Source organism: Drosophila elegans, unplaced genomic scaffold, assembly GCF_018152505.1.
Source record: "Drosophila elegans isolate 14027-0461.03 unplaced genomic scaffold, ASM1815250v1 contig_183, whole genome shotgun sequence".
In the NCBI taxonomy this organism is placed as follows: domain Eukaryota; kingdom Metazoa; phylum Arthropoda; class Insecta; order Diptera; family Drosophilidae; genus Drosophila; species Drosophila elegans.
This window is the reverse complement of record NW_024545550.1, coordinates 6,504,293-6,525,726: the sequence shown is the minus strand read 5'-3', so window position 1 is coordinate 6,525,726 and position 21,434 is coordinate 6,504,293. Positions and strand designations below refer to the sequence as shown.

The 21,434-nt window shown below is 37.9% G+C and overlaps 2 protein-coding genes across 6 annotated transcripts in view; both read right to left on the bottom strand.

The window, feature by feature from the left end:
• Positions 1–6,625, bottom strand: part of LOC108143384 (SH3 and multiple ankyrin repeat domains protein 1) — a 66,987-nt gene extending 60,362 nt beyond the window's left edge. For all 4 annotated transcript variants that reach the window (XM_017267750.2, XM_017267754.2, XM_017267752.2 and 1 more), the window contains exon 1: positions 5,661–6,625. The gene's annotated coding sequence lies outside the window, so the exon portion shown is untranslated. The remainder of the gene's footprint in view (positions 1–5,660) is intronic.
• Positions 6,626–15,035: 8,410 nt separating this feature from the next.
• The window catches only part of LOC108143419, a 60,664-nt gene continuing 54,265 nt past the window's right edge, over positions 15,036–21,434 (bottom strand). For both annotated transcript variants that reach the window (XM_041707745.1, XM_017267823.2), the window contains 4 exons: positions 16,560–16,722; positions 16,212–16,501; positions 15,768–15,971; positions 15,036–15,700 (listed from right to left, as the gene is read on the bottom strand). In XM_041707745.1, coding sequence (XP_041563679.1) covers positions 15,443–15,700; positions 15,768–15,971; positions 16,212–16,501; positions 16,560–16,722 — 915 coding nt within the window. In that variant the 3' untranslated portion in view covers positions 15,036–15,442. The remainder of the gene's footprint in view (positions 15,701–15,767; positions 15,972–16,211; positions 16,502–16,559; positions 16,723–21,434) is intronic.

Sequence of the window (21,434 nt, the reverse complement as noted above, 5' to 3'; positions counted from 1 at the left end):
AAGAGTTCTTAGGGCATTGAACTATATTTTTAGGTAGTTAGTTGGTCAATAATTTTTTGTACCTTATAAGCTTGCAAGTTTTAAATTTATACTCTACTGAACAGTTTCATCAATTAGTATGCTTACATTATTACATTAGCATTTGTATGTATACTTATAAATATTTTTTAATAATTCATATTTAATTTTTTCTTTATTTGGAATACCATTAAAAATTGCATCAAAGAAAAAACGAAATTGTTTAGCACAAGTTCAAGAACAAAATTTATGCAAAAAGCCCCAAAATTAACATAAAGGTCATGAAAGAGAAGACTTTGATACTCAAGCTTGTTTGCACACGTATCCCATTCTGGCACCCGCCTATAGACCGCAGATTGCTCCTTTCTTTTCTTTGTAATGAACCGAAGCTATCGACTTGAACCAGTTGGCCTTGACTCAGAGGAAACGCGCGTGGCAGATTATTGAAAAACTTGCGCTGAATTATCAAGCGCAACTCAAACAATTATACAATTTGCAAATGAAATAAAAAGTTCTTAGCAAATATTTGTAATATACGACACTGGGGAATATTGATAGGGATTTTCTTGGCTCTGCTTATCGATACCCCACAGAATTGAAACCCCAACCAAGCTCAGCAGAATTTAATTGAAGTGAATGAATGAATCATTTTTGCGAAATATTTTTTTAGCTCAATGCAGATAATAAATCCGGCATGGTTTTGACAAATTTTTTATCTCTAACTGAATTATGTATTTAATAGAGATTTGCAAATTATCAAGCTTATTTTGAGTGCAAAATGGAAGTTGAAAAATATAAAAGTTACTTTGTTTAATTCGCTTTATTTGTAGACATTTTATTTCTTTGTATTTTCATTACAAAAATTCATAGATAGTTTAAATTATTGGTTTTAATTAAAGCTTTTTGAGAAAAATATCAATTCATACATCTTAAGCAACAGCCTACAATTTAAAGAGTGTGTGACAATTGGGTTAAATAGGGCTGGTAAAATGAATTTTCAAAACCGAATCAGAATCAAAATTAATATATAAATTTTCGACAAAACCCAATGGGCTAGAGTGTTGAGGACACATGCCTTTAAGTTATTCACGAGGCATACTTTCTACTTGAAATATGTTTTGATATATGCACACCTGATTCACGCCCATAATGGGACCCAAAAAAGAGTTTTGCATTTTGCGTTTTGAGGACATGTGTCCCTTGCATCGTGTCTATAATATGTGAACCAACTTTAGTGCTCGTACGTGCAGTTTTATCCTTGTGCCAGATTGATTTTCCTTGCTGACTTTCCCACAGCCCATCCTCTTCTGTTGTTGCTTTTGTTGTTGCGCATTGTGGTGGCAGATTCTTTTTTCATACGCCCCATGCTCTTATTGATTTTTTCCTTCTGCTCATTCGCTTTTTTCCCGCGTGGTAAAGCAAAAGGAAAATCGTTTTTTTTCTGTTCGATATTTTTTCCTTTTTTAATTGCATTATGCAGTGAAATCACAGGGCGACAAAAGAGGCGGAGGCCAGAGTTAATTTCATTTGCGAGTGTGGACAGGATGCAGGCGAAATCAGAGTATGGGGCTTGGATCTGGCCATTGGATCCCATTGTTCGGCCCGTCAAAAGTTCGAACTTTGCTTTTAACTGATTTGCCGGGGGGCGGGGTAATGCGATTGAGTTTTCCCAAACATTTCCGTTCATTGCATTGTTTGTAATTGGTTCAAGGATTTTGTACATCTATTAGGGAAACTTTAGAAAATTGCAGGCAAGTAAAAGCTATTTAGAAGTAAACCACAGACAAATGTTTTAAAAATCTGTTGGACTAAATGAAAAATCCTTTTGTACATATTAGTACTACAAATTTTATTGTTGGCAACTTTTAAAGTAGCCGATGTGTATATAAATAGATTACTCATATATGAATTGACAGGCTTCTGGTATATTTGTTCATTTTTGTCCAAATCTTTGAATTTGGGTTCTCGACTTGAAAATAATTATACTATTTTAACACTTATGAATGTAGACTTCAAAAAATGCACTGTCTTAACTCTTAAACGTTTTTTGCAGTTTTCTTTTGATTTGTTTTACCTTTTCTATTTCCTTTAATCTGGTTGGCCATAAATCTGCGTTGGGATCATTAATTTGGACCCGCTTAAGGGCTTTTACCCGGGGACTTCATTTCTGTGCCACAATCCGTTGCACGTGTCCCACTTTCCCCCGCCTTTGATTCCCTTTATCACCTTCCCTTATCAGTGCACAGACAGACAAAGGCGAACCAGAGGGAAATAGACAGAGGGAAAATGCCAACTATTAAGTTTATCCAACTTAGCAGAAGTCGGCAATATTTTCACTCCGCACTTCGAGGGAATTCCCGGGTTTTGGGAGAGAGCAGGATGGCCAGAGAAACGGGAACGGGAACATAAAAATGCTAATCATTTGCTCATTAAATCCGCATCATCCGCTGCCGACGTCGCTGCTAGTGTTAATGACAGGACACCAGCCGCAGAAAAGAGCCGGGAAAACTCCGGTAAAAGTGGGAGATAGAAAGAGATGTGCTTTGAGGCCCGGGCACACTGCACAGCTGTTCTGGGGGCCTCAAAAGTTCAACGAGAATTTGGCACAAGGCAAATAATAAAAAACAAAAACAACCAAGAGCAGCAGCCGAAGAAAAGGGAGCGAAAACAAGAAGAGAAATAAAGTGCGAGCGGAGGCGAGAAGTTGAGTGAAGGGCAAGTGAGGGGCATTACAGTAGGACACACAAGTTGATATAAGAAATTACTTTGGTCCATCATATACAGTAGAACTCATAGGTAATATTTTTTTAAACAACTTAAAGTTAAACGATTAATAAATTTTTAGAAAATAACGATATTAGGGCATTAAAAATGTAAGTAAGAAAATAATTTCGCCAGCAAAAATAAGCCTGGTTATGACACGGAAGATTTCAATTGAATTTTGAGATTACCATAGCCTAATTGTGTAACAAACTGTCCATACCTTTATTGATTATTAATTACATTTGATTGCACTTTGTTTCGAGAGATACCACAATAATACGTTGATCTCTGCAGCTTAGGGAGTTGTAAAAACATACTTTTTTCCCTGGGTTGCGATGTGTCAGCTTTACTGTACTGTTTTTGGGAATCCACCCATATCACCCGCCATCCCCTTTCGCAGACATCTTAACGGCCTGTGAAATATTAGGCCTGGCCCAGGAACTGGAATAACGGGGCTGGAGGAGCCGAGGTCCTCCATCGGGGAAACAAAACAGGCCACAGGGATACATAAAGCAGGAAGTGGGTCGAAAAGGGGGAAAATTGGGCTGGGGGGATGCCAAATCATCTGTTTTAAATCGATTTTCCTGGTTTTTGTTGTCCTTTTTCCGTTTTCTCTTTTTTGTGTATGCTTCTTTTGTATTCTTTACACTCAAAAAAAAACGTATTGTTTTGATAAAGTTAAAATATGGAAATAGGAAATTATATAGGAAATACACTAAAAGTTGAATGCATTTAAATTGAGTTTGTCTTTTAAGGGTACAAAAGGAAAAAAAAAAAACAAATGAGACAAAATTGAAGAAATATTTTTTGGCAGTGTTGTAGTATATTTGACTTATCCACCAACTGTAAATATATGTTAAGCCCTTGGGACATGCGAAAGAAGGAAAAACTTCGGCAGTCATTGCCTCTAATTCAGGTCTTAAATTTTCTTTTTTGCAAAATGTAATCTAGAAAAAATACTACTACGCCCACACTGAACTCCCCTTTTTACTATCTAGCTGTACGTATCTGCAGCTCCCCCTCGAAACTTAATTGACCCCAAAAATAGCAACGTAAATTGCTTTAAATTTGTTTAACTTCAACGGCAGCCAACCAATCTGAGATCTACGCCTACGGGTCTGAAGAGAGAGGGCGATAGAGATTACTGCAGAGAGGGAGCTGAAGAAATCGAACGAGGCATTTTTGCTCATTAAATAAATCAAAAATTGCTTTGCCGCTCAGTGGTTGTCCATAAAAGTCGAATTTCTCGACTCAAAGCGTTTCAAATGAATCGGATACTCGTAATTTATGCAAATTGGGCGAAATGTTGGCCGAAATCTTGAGCAAAAATGTCACTTTTTTTTGGGCCAAGAAAAAAAAGATTTTTTTGAAAAAAGAAAAGCTTTAAATTGTTTTAATGGATAAGACCAAAAACACAAAGTTTTGAAATTAAGTAAGATCACGCTCTATGCAGTATATTCGATTAAGGCAACAAAATAGAATATGTTTACATTTTAAAATTATTCTAAAAGAGAAATCTTGCGAACTTAAAAATTCAAATCAACGAGCCACTTGCTGGTGGTATAAATCTTTGTATGTAATTTTCCTAACATTTAAAATAAAGTTGTTCAAGTAGGAATAAGGAATGGACTAGCTTTTTCAAGAGTTTTGTGTAGTCCCCGAAAAAATAACAATTTGTTTACCATTTTGTTTTAGGTTAAGGATTTACTTAAATCCCAAATATGGCGCATTTATTCCCTTGGATAAGCTACGAACTGTAGGCGCAGCTCATATGATATCAGATTGTTTTAACAATTAAGCCGCATCCACATTAAGCAACTATAACAAAAAGCAGCCGCTGACCCAGCTCTGGGATCTCAGATTGTTCTGTGCTCGCAGATCTACGTGATATGTGTGTGCCCCTCTCATACCGCCTCTATATCACCGAAAAATTTTTAAACAAACTGTGTTACGTGCCACAAGCGAACAACTATCAGATAAAACATGATCATAACAGCACATATAAAATTTTAACTATTTTCGTGGCGGGCCAGTTTGAAATTTTATTGTTACGCTTGTGTAACACCAAAAACTACAACAAAAAGCAATAAGCTCCAACAAGAACCAGTCACGTTATGAGTAAGTTTAACAAAAACAAATGAGATAACTGCAGGTTGTAGGGGAAAAGGGGTATAAACAACAGAGGAGCGTGCAATTTCCAAATCTCTTGCAAAGAAAACGAAGTTTATGAATGCCTTTTTATAACCAGAACCACTCGAGTGAAGGTCAATATTATGGTGGGCCTATAAAACGGTGCGATAATTAACAACAAATCGCACAAAAAACCCAGAAGTTGGCGTAAATTCATTGCAAATGAGTGTGCTTTTACGACCGATATCCCCAAACCGTATTATAAAACTGCAGTTAATTCAAAAATACTAACATAGGGCAACATTTTATGATGGCATTTTCATAACTTTTTTTTCCAATTCGAGATCTCGAAAAGTTTATCTAGCTTTATAGGCAACGAAATATAAGAAAACGCTTTAAATTTTTGCTCTATAATTTCCTAACCTAATGAAAACTAAATTAAGCCATGGTTTCTTTTGATTTTACAATTCTTTCCCCTCTTTTAGGGTAAGTCACTTCACTAAGTGGCCGTTTTCACAACCTACTGACCATGACCATGAGGGGGTCCCAATTAACGGTGATCAAGGCTAAGGGTTAACTGCTACACCGACTTTGGTACTACCAATTTGCGAGGGTGTCCATGGGTGAAGGTCAAATGGGGGACTATTAAAACGCGTTTACATTAACGCCACTTTATATGCCTCTCAGTTAAACTTTAATTTACTTTATTTTCCGGGCAATCGGCTTGTCGCCTTTTCACAGTTACTGACCTTTTTTCTCTGGTTGCAATTTTCCCCAAATTCGTTCAGTTTCGGAGCAATTTGTTTACTTTTACAGTTCATCAGCGTGTGCTGTTGTTATTTTTGGGAGTTTTTCGTCCAGTTTTCGTGCTCTTTTTTTGGGCTGGGTATTTTGGGGCCCCGAAAAAGGACGATTTCTATATTGGGCTCGCTCTCTCTCCGGCGAGCTCTCTCTTCCCTTTGCTCCTTGCGCGCGCGCTCTCGCCAATTGATTTTCACTTTTGGCGATTGTCAAAAAGACGGCAACAGAAAAATAATAATAAACGAACAACGCAGGAATTTTCACTTGTGCCACTTTTTGCGGCCGACGATTTTTTTTATTTTTTCACCTCTTTTATTTTGTTTGCTGGGAAACGGGTTTAAGAAATTCCTACTACGTTGTTTCCTCTCTTTTTCCTTACGTACGCCTTTTTCCTACTGACTTTTGCGTTTTTCTCCTTCTTCGAGATGCTCACACACACACACACACTGGGACACACTCCCACACACACGCACCGGCCAAACAACAAAAATTCTTTCGCTGTCTTTGATTTTTGTTTCTTTCCTTTTTGGCTTTGATTTCTGCTGCTGCAGAGGCGAACCGGTTTTTGTTTTTATTTGTATTTTTATTCGTGTTTTTGCACTTCACATCGAACGGTTTTTTGTTGTTTTATTAGCTGCAGTTGGCAGTTTTAGATTCTAATAATCACGGCGATTATTATTTGTGGCCGATTTTAGTTGAATTCCGTGCACCGTTATTTCGCACACACAAGACTGTCTGTCATCGTCTCGCTCGCACAATTCTTAAGCCTGAGCGGCGGAAAACGCGTATAAAACGGTTGTCTAATATAATCAGAAATTCAATATCAATATTTATTTTTTCCCGGCGACTTAACGGTTATCGATGTGTTGTACTGTTTCGAACATTTTCACTCGCGAAAACACATGCAGCTCATCCAACGGTCGAAAATACAATAACAAAAATTGTAGGGGAGCGGAGAAACATCGATAAAAACGTCAATGTCATCGATGTTTCCAAAATATCGATAGGACAACCGGTTTTCCAGCCGAAACATTAAACACAAAGTTTTCCGTACAGAAAAGTCAAAACACAATATATTATTTATAGAAATTTCAAATTTCTCGCTAGAGGAAGAGAAGCATCGACCACGTCGATGTTATAAAAATAAAAACACAATGTGGATGCTTTTCCATCTCTAACTTTTCGCTAACAGCGGTAAGTTTCTATTCCACAATCGTTAATTTTCCACCTCTAGCTCCCGAGTGCATATAAAGAGAGAATTCTGTTAACCGATTGATCCAAAAGGTTGGAGTATGTGCTAAGTTCTAATTAAAATTATTCCGCATATATTTTATAGAGAAACGTAATAAATAATAATATTGAAACAAAAATAATTTACTAAATAAAATATTTTAGAAAATAAGTGCATAGCAAATTAATTAAATGTTTGGATTAAAGAGGTTAACTTCCAATTTAAAACTAAATTGCTCAGCTATATTTCCACGTTTATGCTTACCTAGATAAGTAAGCAACTGAGTTCTTTAAAACTTTGTTTAAATCGCACTCTTATAAGAACAAAGTGCAGACTAAAACCTTGAAGTTTAGCATAGAGCTACAAAACAATCCACTGTTAACCGCAACCGTTAAACTCTCTCTCTCTCTCTTCTCTCTCTCTCTTACGCTCATCAAAACAGGTGCAACAGCGCCTTAACATTACCGCTTAACATGAGCGGTTTTTGCTGGTCACTTTCGTCATTAGTTGAAAAATCAAACGCCGCCTCCGCCCACCACCCACTCCCCCGAACACCTTGACTATTTCTTGCACAAGTTCTGGGTCACTTGGGCATTTTCCAAGCATTTCTTAAGGTTTTTTCCCAATTTACCTCCGGGTCGTTTTTCATTTTCCTGGCTTAAAGGGGAGAGGAGGGTCCACGAGCAGCTTATCCATCGCCTTTGTTGCTGTTGTCGTTTTTGAGAGCGACAGCTTTTTTTGCCGGTCCATTGTTCCCAATTTCCTCGTTTGTTGTTTTTTGTTGTTCAAGGGTTATTTTCCACAGGCGCCTTAAAATGTGGTTCTGTTTTTATTGCAAAAACCTGCAAGCCCAAGTGGACTTTCGCCCACTTTTATTGGCCTACAGCGATTTAAGTTTTGCTAATTGCCACTTAAAGATTAATTAAAATGTTGTATTTTTTAAAGTTAAAAACCTAAAACGAAGTTCCTGATATTAAAGATATTAAAGATATATTCAATATCACACGCCTTATGGTCCCATTGTCATCCCATTTTTACTAAAAGATATAAGCCTTTCCAGATATATTCTTTACTTATAATTTATATACATTAAAAAAACCTCAAGCTCATCACTCATTTCGCTTTTCCCCACTCTTCTCAATTGACTTGATTTATGCAAAACTATGTTCCTCTTCGTTTGGCGGGAAACGAAATTGTTCAGTCAATAAACGTGAGCCAAAAAATGATGACCCCGGAGGTCACATGGAGTACCCCTATTATGAGAAGGGGGTGGCACAGGCTTTGTATGGAAAATTTAGCAGCGTGGCCAGGAAAATGCAATTTCACTGATGCTGCCGATTTACGGCTTTTATAATGCCGTGCACTTGTGTCAGAGAAATTTTCTTTTGCACTTTGCAAATTTCACGCATAATTAGCTTAGTGATTGATTTGCATTCACGAAAACCAGCTTTTTGGAGTATGGCATTAATTTTCGATTGGAATATGAACTGGGGAAAAGAAAAGATTAAGAAACATTATTCAATTCATTGAATTTTCAATATAATAATTATTTTTCTAGCAATGTTTCATAGTAATTATCTCAACAAATTTTCTAAAGCTATTTGATATGGAAATGCCTCTTAGATTTAATAAGCTGGTTACCAACCACCCACTTTCCGTTTTGTATCTTTCCTGCGTGTTTGCCTCACAGTTTGAGAGCCACAGTTTACGATAGATGTTATATGTTAGATGTTGCTTCATGTTGGCGAGCGATTTATGAGCCAGCTATTCCGCTGCAACGTGTGCTGCTGGTGCAACATGTAATGTGCACGACACGCCCCCCGAAACCTCTCCGCCTCCGCCCACCGCTTTCATAACTTGCCCAGAGAGATGTTTAGATACCTACACTTGGAATAAAAACACAAAAAAAGTGCATTTAAGAAAAATATATATACATACATATATATATTTTAGCATATCACAATTTGACAAATTTTGTTATATATATATATGTATCATTATGATTTTAAGATTTTAAACTTGGCTTAGAAATGTTTTGTAAATAGGTTTTATACCAAATACCAGTATAGAATGTTTTTATAACTATGTAATTATTATTCTACCGAATTAACATTTTTCTCTGTGTGTCCACAATGGGTGGCAAATCTGTGGAAACAATGCAAAAGCGGCAGCCGACGAATTTACAATAAATAACAATCAACTGCGAGGGTGGATGAAAGGGGAAAAAGCTGAAGAGTTGGAGATGCAGGCGCTAAATAAAGTCCAGCTGCAGAGGATCGCACTCGATCAAACAAATGCTTTGAGCCCGCCATAAAGCAGGAAACTCAAATGCAAAAGAAGCCAAATAGCAGAGATACTATTACTATATGACATTTAATCTCAACACTTAAGTAAGATCTAAGGTTGATGTAAATGAGAAATTAGATTTTAGATGCGCTAAACAAAGTCTTTCTTTACTAATTTTGTTCTTTAAAAAACACCCCAAAAAAAGCAAAACCTTTATTTTGGTTACTGCCTGTGAAAAGTGCAGGTCTTACAACTGACAACTTTGCATACTGGTTGCTGCTGTATTCGCAAAGCTTATGATCTGTGAATAATTACGTTAGCCTCTTAGCAATGGTAAAATAATCAAAAAAGCTCACCTTTTTTTGTGAAGGATTGCGGATCATTTTCTGCGGCTCAGCAAAGCAGAAAAATGGAGGGGGAAAAAAAAGGCTGGCAAGTGAAAGTCCAACGTTCGGCCGCTTCGTTCACATCTCACTAACCTCGTGATTTATATATTTGGCCCAAACCGGCTGTCCGTTTTAAGGCCCCTCCCCTCCCATCAGCCCCCGATTGACTGACAGTTGGACAGGCGGCTGGAAAAGGGGCGTGGCATGCGTTGGCTGCATAATGAAAACGTTTGCAGACAGCCCAAAACGGCAGCTGAAAACAAATTTGCATACTTAGGCGAAGAGGAAAGTGAAAATTGCATCAAATATTTTTTAGGCCAAATGAGCGAAAGTAAATCGCAAAAAGGAGGAGCAAAAAGTGGCAGAAGAAAATCGCCAAACAGGAAATGCATTTCAAAGCGCTTGGCCATTTACAATGTTGAACGAACTGATATTTTATATGCAAATTAATTTTTTCTTTGAGGCAATTATGTAACTGGATACTGAAAGTTATAGTTGGAGAGGTAAACTAAAATATTTGAAATATTTTACAAGCCAGCTGAAAACCATAATCAAATAAAGAGTAAGTATTTCGTAATTGAAATTATTTGGCTTGGATTATAGACTATGTAAGCTACGCTTGAGTTAAGAAGCGGCAATAAAAACTAAATGTTTGGCAAACTATTTATGCATAAACCAAAGATTACTTATGCATTTATTATGAATTAAATGCGCATCTTAACCTGCACTCAATTTAAGTTAACTGGATGATTAGTTAACTAGTAATTGCTTTAGGAGTCTTCCAGGACTGTCAAACTGTAATAAGCTAATGAGATATTTATGCAAAATATTTCGTAGACAAAAAGCAACAGCCAGGAAAGGAATTAAGTAATAAATTTATGTTAAAAACCAACTGAAAGCTGTAAACTGTGCCTGCTAGCCAGGAAACAAGCTTTTCCCCAACCTTTTTCCGCCCGTCCACATTTTTTTTTTTGCTATTTCAGCACTTACACGAATTACGCGACCTGAGAAAATTGTAATTCATAATATTCCATTCTGGGAAGCTGGCTAACAAATCCCCAGGGACCGGCATCCTGGCTCTTGCTGTGGGATCTGTTTTGTTGTTGCTAAAAATAGCACTTGCCTCAAGGTTGCTGGGTCAAGGGGGTGGTTGCAGGTGAAGGAGGTGGTGCAGAAGGTTTCCCTCTGCCCACGTTGTTGTTCCCTTAACGTGTCAAACTTTTGGCCAACGCAGCTCCCCCAAGACAGTTAAGAGATGGAATAAGGAATTCGGAATGAGGGTGGTGACAGGTGAGCGGTGTGGCAAAAAAGGGACATTAATGCAAAGCCAGCTTGGTCACAGATTCCCAGAACTCGAAAAATATGGTTGTATCCAAAGGGCAAAAACAAAACAAAAGTCAAACATCAATTCAAAATGAGCAAACAAGTTTTAAATACCTATTTGTAATTTATTTGTCAAGAAAGTATTTAAAAGATTGGGACAAATTCTGCTGGATTTGTACTGGTACAAATTTACTTACCTATTTGTTAAGTTTTGCAAGCAAACTAATACATAAATTCCATTTTTTTGGTAACACAACGTCACATCACATGAACTATTCAAATCAAAAAACCCAAAACGACACTGAACTCGGTATGTAGGATTAATATCCCATCACATTCGGATTAGTGTCACCTGCGTTTTTGCATCACGTGAATGCAAGCTAGTTGAATCTTGTAATAAAATATAAGTATACCAACTAAAGCGGGCTTACTGAAAAAAAATGAAAAAAAACCTGAGATATATAAAAACAAAAGTTAAACAAATTACAAATAGCTTAAATTCGTTATTATAAAACAATAATCAGTGCTTTAAAGAGTATAAATATATAAGAAAAATAGCTATTTACCTTAAATTTAAACGGCTTTAAAAAAGTTACAAATTAAAGTTCAAATAAAAGCGAAGCAAAGCTCCTTTGTGTCCATTTTATTCCTACTGGTGCATTCAATTTTTGGAGTAATCAGATGGTTGGCTGAATGCTCCTGCTCCTGTTTTTTACCTGACGATTCTGCTTCTCCTGGCGAATGCTTGCCCTGGAAAAATATTGAAAGTGTCAGACAGCCATTGAATAAAAGAAGCAGAGATAGGGTGAGCGGAAAATGGGTGAAGAGTCCGCGAGATTGCAATGTAAGTGGCATTCGCAATTTTCCCTCCGCTTTTCGCCATGCACTTTCACATCATTTGCATGTTATTAAACGCCATTTGATGAAGGGCTGCGGAAAGGAGTGGGGTGCATTTGTAAAGCAAACTATTAGAATTTGTCCGATTCCTGCACTCACTCTCGTTTTCCTTTTCCCAGGAGTATTGAAAATGAAAAGTCAAGCTTTTTCCCCCATTTTCGGACAGCTTTTCGCTCGAATACACGCGCTTATTAGTATTTGTGCAAGGGATTTGTGTGACAATATGCGGTGCCTTTTACTAAGATGTTGATTTTAAACTTGTAAGGGAAAATGTGTTTTGTCTTGTAACGACTTTTTCACATAGTATATTTCCATGTTTTATTACATGATGATTTACAAAAACTATAGTTTTATGGTTATAGGTTATTAATAAAATATAAAAAGTTATTTTAAAACACAGGACATGAGCGACCTTATTGATTTCTTTCCAACGAATCTTTCTCGAGCTGAAACTGAACAAAAAAGATTTAATCAAGCGATTTCCGCTTTTTAAAGTGGAAAGAACCATTTTAAATCGTGGTCGACAAGATGTTTTTGGTATGTCCATAAATTAAAGGAGGTCAACCTGGTTAAGATAAGCCTTCAAAAGTGCAACAAGCTTGCCAAAAAAAATTAAGCAATAATAATAATAAGCAATAAACAAACGCACATGGTGGCTGGTGGCTGGTGGCTGGTGGCTGTCCCAGTGGGTTTCTGGTCCGACAAATTGCCACAAATTAAGACCAGCTCGGAAAAAAATAGAAACAAAATGTTCCCGGCAGGTGGTAAGCGAAGCGAAAATACAACTGCAACTGAAATTTCATTGCAAATGCAACTAGCAGCCAGCTAAAGACACTTTTAAATCAAATTCGATTTGGGTCTTGGCATCTGGCGATTTACAGAGTCTGGGAATCGCCCAGCTCTCCAAGTTATTTCCCCAATTGCGTAACTCGATGGAAAATGATCAAGGAAATATTCAGGATTTTCTACCTAACAAAAAATGTCTTCCAAAATGAGACTAAATATTTCAATAATTCAGCTTCCTGTGTCTTCAGTCTCACTTGGTGTTAGTCTGATGAAATAAAACAGTCTTAGTTTAAACATGAAGTACTTTAATAGTATTAATAATTATTTAGTGTAAAAAGTAAACAATTTAGAAACGTATTCATTATATTGATTTATTTCAAGTGAAAAAAGATATTCGAAAATTATATTGTTTTAAATTGTTATTAATTTGTATAACCGTTGCTACTATTGTATTGATGCTCTAGGCGCTTTTCGACAGTTTCCATGGTATGCAATTCCGATATCTGCAAGTGGGGGAAGAACGTTTTACAACTTGTAGAGGTGGAAAGATTTGTAGAAGTTATTAACTCACTTAAACCACACTGAGATGCGCAGATCAATTTGTTCTCATTGGAATAGCTTTGGTTGTTAGTGCCACAAACCGGATTGTTTTCGGAGGTCGTAGGACAGGAGGCAATGCACATCCTCAACTGCTGCCGTTGAATAAGTTCCCCAGGTGGGTTTGAATTTGCGGGAAAACTGTGAACTATGCCAATCAAAAGAAGGGCGATTGCCAAAATTCCGATGCGATCCATTTCAAACGAGTCCGATGCTTTCAACACACTTGCAAGTTAAGTCACTTTTGATCTGATGCTTCCAAAAATCACCCGCTTAAATACAAGCCAGCCCGCGATTATCGCGATTCATCCCCAAAGACTTTTAAACTCTTATCTCTCCCGCCTGTTCATACGAATTTAAGAATTTTTGAGCAGTCACTTGGATTTTTGCGTTGATGATTAATGGTTTTAAAACAGAATGTGAACCGGATGCAGTTACTCTGTTAGTTTTTATTTTTATGGGATTTTGAAATAAGGGTTTTCCTCGCAACCTAATGTACAAGCCACATATTTTTATTAGGATAAATGAGCAGCAATTGTATATGTTTCATTGATATAGTACATACATATCTACACGTTTTACTAAACTTGTTTAGTCTATATTCTATAACATACATAAAATAAGTTGTATGATTAATTTATTTTATTAAAAGCCAAAAACTATATTTCTTTTGAATCCACCTGAATCCAAATTGTTTTCTTGGCGCATGTTTATTTTTAAATTGATAAGCTGGAGACGATTTGGGGCGCTCGACGAAAGCAGTTCTACAAGAACCCGAAATTGTAGTTTAAATGTAAATGTAAAGTAAATTGTTTTTATACACACTGCTTTCTGAAAAGATGTCAAAATAAGCACTGCTTACTACAAAAAAGTGCAACCCACTGCTTACTGAGAAGTGTCACTAATTTTCGATAATTTCACTGCTTCCTGGGAAAATTCTTAAAATGTACACTGCTTACTGACAAATATCGTGCGGATGTTTTCCCTTTTTTGTTATCGGTTCAGAACTCTGACGAAATAAGCCTCGACTCGAACCATATCGCTGTTTGTGTTTATAACTCACAGCGTTGCCAGACGCTCACACAAAAATAAACCCGTTATTAACCGTTTCAAGTTAACAAATTTTAAATTCAAAGATCAGGCAAACGTTTAAACTCAATGACTATCTGTTACTAAATCACTCAGGTAAAATATGTTTGTCTTAATAAAATTTTTACTCAAAGCACAATGTAGGCAAAAAGCAATCAAGTAAACTTTTTTAATTAAAAATGGTTTTCTCAATTACTTATAAATTTTAAAACAGGAAAACGGCACTCTGATTTTTTCTTTTAACATTTTTATTTCAAACAGCATACGCGGTAGTTGTTCACATTAAGAGTAGAGTTTAAATATGTTTTCTTTAAATATACACGCACTTTTATGTCATACGTATTTTGATATATGTGTTCCGAGTGTATATGCATTAAATAATTCAATAATTTACATTAATCAAACCACGCCCAGCGGTCGCACCGCCAATTTCTGGTCGAATGCCCTGCGGGCAGCGATCTGTTTTACATTTGTTTTAGCTGCATATTAACATTTACAATTAAATACATTCAATAAACAGTAGTAGTGACATCATATACACCTCCATATACTATATATGCAGCATATATGTGCATGCGTAGATAAAAGCATTGCCAAGCAGTTGATCAAGGTAGCCCAAGGATCTTGGGTTTGTTAGTTGCATGCGTAATACTTGAGAAAGGGATTGAGTGGCTGAGTTGGGGGTGTTTTGTGTGGATGGTGGGTGCGATATAAAAGCATTGTTGAAATACGAGGCATACTCCTAATATATTTAGACTAACTTATGCGCTAGAAAGAGGACCTACTTGCTTTATACAGATTGATTTAGTCGAATACATAGTCATAAGTGTAGTTAGGGGAGGAAAGAATATATGTAGAGACAGAACCTAAAAAGAATCGAAGGCGTCTTGTCTTTGTTTAGGTTCTCAACAAATTTGTCGATTCAATTAGAAATCGAATCACTGTAAATATCACAATTTAGTTAACACATATACAATTATAATTGTAATAACTAAAATAAATGTACGTAAGCTTGTCGTCATTAACAATAGAAGCCACCAGTAACTACAGCAGCTGCATGTACACGCTGCAGCCTTGTGTCGCGTACGGATGGGGATGGGATGGAGATGGAGATGGGGATGGAAGGTGCAACGACCTAGCCCTGCAAGGCGGTGACCTCCTCCTCCAGCTCGGCGTCCACCTCGTCGATCTTGGAGCCACTGCAGCCGCGGCACTTGCAGCAGATGATGCAGGGAGCGGCCAGGAGCAGCAGCGGCGAGGCCACCAGCAGCAGGATCCCAAAGCCGGCGAAGATTCCGATCACCTGGGCGCGATGCCACACGACTGAGGCTCTGGAGTGACCCAGTTTGTTTTTGCACGGTCCCTTGTCGTAGTGGCGCAGCAGGAAGTCGTCCTGGGGGAGATCCAATTAAATTAAATTAAATTAAATAGCCAAAACCTGTTGCATTCGCAACACTCACATCCAAACTGGCCAGGCAGTACCAGCAAAAGACGTGCTTGCAGCGCTTGCACATCATCTGGGCGCAGCCCTCGTCCTTTTCGATGGGCACCGCGCACATGGGGCAGCACTTGATCAGCTCGTTGTCGAACGGTATGCCAATGTCGTCCTGGCCATCAGCAATCAGGCGGCGGCCAAACTCCTCGCAGCTTATGTTCGGGTGGTACTGTTGAATGAGTGAAACAAAAACATTTAAACAACAAATGTATGGCATTTTGTTAAAAATAAAAGTAAATATTCAATCAATGGAAATGAATAAAAGTAACATGGTTTTACATAACTTTGGAGTGTATGTATATGCAATGAAATATTATTCATGTTTTTTTTACTAGTTGTTATAGTTTAATGTTGATTTGCCATTTAATTGTCAATAATGATAACATTTATGACAAGCCACACAACCTACCGCCTTTTTGCAGAGGCCGCAAAATTCGTCCTTGCAGGAGGGACAGTGCACGGATACCGAGAGCACGGGTGCTCCGTTTCCGGCCTCGCCACCTGTGTTTCCTCCACCTCCACTTCCACTTCCGCTTCCGGCCGCCTCCTGCTGCGGGCTGTAGCTCTGCGATGTCGACGGCGACTCGTCCATTTGGCAAATGGCGCTGTTTTGGCCAGGCTGCACTGCCCCGCCCACCATGCAGATGGTCTCGCAGCCAGCCCGTGGACACCAGGTGCGCGTCTTGTCCAATTCGATTTCTGTAGCACAGTACGAAAGAAATTAGCAAATGAAAGAATCATTCAATGAAAAACCCACCTCGATTCAGGCGATAGCGATGGTGCTTCTTCAGCAGATTCGTTGTGGTTAGGTTCGCGATCTCGGGCAGGGAAATGGCGCCCTGGGCCGGACACTTGGCGTCCGGACAGGAGATCTCGTAGGCGCCCTCGGATATCTCAAACTCCACGTAGGCCCGCATGCACTGCAAGCAGAGAGAATAGGTCGGGGCGATGAATTAGCTAAACAATTTGCACGTCCTAAGCGTAATCCAGCTTAAACTAGGTATATATATATATAATATATATATATATACATGCTTTATAGTAGGGCAAAAGTTTGTCAGGGCATTTAGCAAGTTTAGCTGGCATAGTTTTGGCCAGGGAAAACCGCATGGCCCACCGCAAAGCTGCGGCTGTTGGAATTATTTCATTTTCACTCGCACACAAAAGTTGCCGCCTGTGCGGAAGCTTTTATAAATAAAGATTTAAAAGTTTTCGCTTTCCTTCCTGGCACATTAAAGTAATGGAATTGCAAACGGAACCGAAGGAAACTCTCAAATGCTTCGACACCAACCATATTTTCCGCATTTCCCCCGCTGCCAAATGAATTAAGGGCGACAGAAGCCAGGCAAACGGCATTTGGCAAAAAGTTTTCTATGTCCCTAGCACAAAAAGTGTCTCCTGCGGCCACTCTCCTACTCGTGGCCAACTTTCTGTTTAGCCGTAAATAATTAAAAGTGAATTTCTCCCTTTTTTGAACAGCTTCAGGAAGTATTTGGGCTGCTAGCAACTTTCTGTTTGCTGACTGCAATAATGAAACTAGATATTTTGCGAAAATGAAAGTTTTTATTAGAGCAACGGAATAAACCACTTTGCGAAACTTGTGCCCATACCCTTTAAATTATTATACATTTTTACTTGTGGGCTCAATGTCAAGATATTCATGCATGTTTAGTTGAATTATAAATTAGAAAATATCGCACCTAACTAAAAGAAAAAAAAACTTAAGTTAAAATATAGTTATTATTCATTTAGCGAAGAAAATATTTTGTTTTACAATTGTAAAATTTCATTTACATACGTTTCATTTACTGAGAATTTAATTTCAGTTTAATTAGCGAGTTTTTTCGTATTAAGGTACAAATGGAAATGAAATGGAAATAAGCACATTCATAAAACATTAAAATTAATAATTAATGTATAACATTTTAAAAGTTATAAATCGGACATGAATACCTCATAAAAAATGTTCCATCAAAAATAAAATATTATACATCTGCAAATAAAAGACCAAATGATTTTATATTAAAGGAGATTTCTACAACATATCACACATTTTCTTAGTGTGCGCACATCGCCCACCCAGCTTCACTTAATCCCGGCGTTGAAGGCTTCACCTGGCCATCAGTCAGTCAGGCCACAGGAGCCACAGCCGCCGGATTTGCAATGCACGGCAAGGGCTTTATAGCCGGGCGGGCGCTGGAAATACAGTCAGCCGGGGGTTATGGCCGAAAGAGCCGGGAGCGGAGTGATAGCACCTGTCCAGATGGCTGTGTGCCAGCTGGTGCCACAATTTAGTGGCCTGCAACCTGGATTGTGGTGCAGCTGGTGAGCTGCTGGCTGGCATTTGCTGGCGTGCGATGCCCTTTCCTTTGTGGGTCCCACTGTATCCTTTTCGATTTATCAGGGCTACAAATACGGGCGGGGATTATGGATTTGGCACACAAATTTATTGATAATACATCGTGTGGCGAAAGGGTTTAATTAAATTCTCGAAAATCAATAGCAGAAGAATTTCATTTGAAATGGCTTTACAGTCCTGGTGTGACAGATGTGTGTGTATTGTTGGGCGAATAAATGTCGAGTATAACCACATAAAACATTTATGAGGCCAGCAGCACATGCACAATTGAAAAGACAAATTTTGCACATTGAGGCAGCCCCATGGCAACCTTTGTGTGCGTCAGCAATTGTGTAGGCCATTTAAAAAGCCAACTGCCGCAAACAAGCTTACAAAAACACACAGAGACTCGCAGGCTTGTGTATAAATTAGTATTAATAATGTCAGTTGGCGAATGTTTAAGGGCATAAAATATGTGCAGGGCAAAGACGCAGAAAATGTACATTTAATATGCGAATTTATTTTATTTTATCAGCTGCAGCTCTCAGAAAAAGACAGATGACTCGCTCGTTATAAACATTTCCATAGTTATTGCTGTATAATTCTGATATATGGCTGCTGTATATATTTTCCTCAATCTTCTCATTCTTTCCCTTTGCCATTCTTAGCAAAATAAAATGTTGTAATAAAACGTCTGATTTTTGTTTATTTTTCTCTGAGGATTTCCGCTTTTGAATGCAAAAGTTTCGTCAATTTAAATTATTTACGCTAGAAAGCAGCTCAATCAAAGAGAAGACTTTTTTCTGCAAAAATATTACAAGAAAACAAGACGGAAAAATTTATTTTTAACAGTGATGTTCTTACGTTCATATAAATAAAATGGTCTTTCAGAAAACTTTGTTTATTATTTGATGACATTATACTGCAAGCAAATAATAAATATCAAAGTTAAGATTAATGAATATTAGTTAATTAAGTTTTAAATTAAAAACACATTACATATAACTTGTTAGTTAGAGGTTAGTTTTTCTATGTCGCTTAGGCTTTAAATTGACCAACAAAAGGAAGAACCTTACCAGCAAGTTGCAATCAAGTTTATCGTAGCATACTTTTCTGCGCCTTAACTGGTAATCGCAATAAATTGGGAGCGAGCAATCCGGCCACATTACGCGACATCGTGCATAAAGAGCTTAATGAATGCCTCAGACCCGAAACCCACATCCTGAACCACACACACAAACACACACCCACACACAGACAAGCAAACGTGGTCTGGTGTAATCCTGGCCAGCAGATATTGCCAATTACACGCACGCCCGCCCGGAATGAAAGCGAGGCACTGGCGCCGGGAAACACGCGCATCTGCCCGCTTTAATCTAACTCATTAGCGGCGACACTTTAATTAATACGCCAGTTCGTCCTTGTCCGCGTCCGCATGCTGCGTTCTGAGATGACAGGATCGCTGACCGGCAAATGAATTGCTACGACAACGTGCGCAAGACGCGTCATAAATGCAAATTTATGGCCAATGATTACATTAATGTCCTGCTGCCTTGGCCCACAGGACTACACCATAAACTTTTAATGCCGCATTCTGATTTAATTAGTCTGATTTACACGGCCATCGGCAACAGCAGCAGGGGACGTGTTGAATGTCAATTGGTAATTGTTTCACAGAAAAAAAAATATGGCATTAAATTAGTGCTTAATTACTGATTAATCGATGTTAATATAAATGATTATAAATTTATGAAACAGTTATTCAGAGCCCTTATAATATTACAAAAATGTTTATGATATATGAATACAATTAATAACATCAAGAAAGAGTATCTCATGGTTTAATAAAAACCAATCCCGAAATGCCTAGAAACTTATATTTTAGATTTAAATTTATTTATTTATTCGCCAGCCATTTTATGTTATTTACTGGCTACTGTTATATAAACTTAAGACTATATATGACTGTTTATAAAATATTTGGAGAAGAAATTGCGAATTGTCTCAAGCGTCTTGGAAAACCGGCAGATGTGTGGTCTGATCTATTTATAGTTGCCAGCCAAGTTGCCAAGTTGGCATTAAGTCAATCCCATCACAAAGGAGCAGGACAACATTGTCAGCGTCCAGGATATTATACGCGGAAGTAACCCAATCCGCTTAGCAATTGTGGCCGATATTGTTGCTGTTGTGACTTGTTTGCAACATAATATTGCGACTGTTTGTGTGAGCGAAAGGGGAGGAAGCGGAAGTTTATAGTATATGCGGTTTGTTTTTAGAATTCAGCTAGCGTTGGTGGGGATAAACATTGAAAGTTTAATGATGGTGCCATCAATTGAAATGCAAGAGCAACAAGCGACTGGGACAGCAAAACATAGAAAAGCAGTAGATGGGTATAGCGATAGAAACGGGACACTATTGACACCTCACCAATAAAAATTGAAACGACTGAAAATTTAAAGTGAAATTTATTAAATTGTAAAATTAAAAAATGTCTACTCTTTATCAATTGTGTTAAATTTAAGACTGAAAAGATAGGACTCAATTTAGATGAAAAAGAAAATTTAATTTAAGAATGCATACTTTTATTATTCCAATGCCAATTTGTTTTAATAAACATGATTTCTTCCTGTAAAGTTGCAATGAAAAATCAGATATTTGATACCCTACAACAACCCAGCGGAACGAAAGGAGTAACTGCCATTGTTAAACCTCCCCAACGATTCCCATAAGTAATGGTAGCCTTTGTCGCCTCGATGGCTCTCTGGCTCCCTGGCTCCCTGACCCCGAACTGTCCCTGTGGGTGGGCAACGTCCTGGCCAAATCGAATGAAACCCATTTGTGTGGGGAATCGTCATAAAAGGCGGCAAGCAGCTCATAGCTGAGATCCACCCTAGCCACCTGCTCATCCTTGACATCCTCTCACTTCTCTGTTTGTGTGTGTAAAATTGAATTTAAATTGCATGTCCAAAGTTCCACTTCCGTTTCCGCTTCGTTCTGCACTGGAGCATTGAATTTCAATTGATTGGAAATGCTTGGTCCATGACAGAAAACCAGCTCTAATGCCAGTCCCTGATAATGCCAGCAACTATTTTGATAACACAAAAAGAAAAAAAAAAAAACGACGAAGCGAGAGTTTATATTTAAGCCAAGCGTCTCACTTAAGCGGATTTTGCTAAGTCCTATTCCATTTCCCTTTTGCGTTATTTCAGTGGCTAAAAAAATTATTTAAATTATGCTTAGCACTTGAAAGGCAGGCATTGGAATTTGGGCCAGTTTACGTTTCATTTCGTTTGA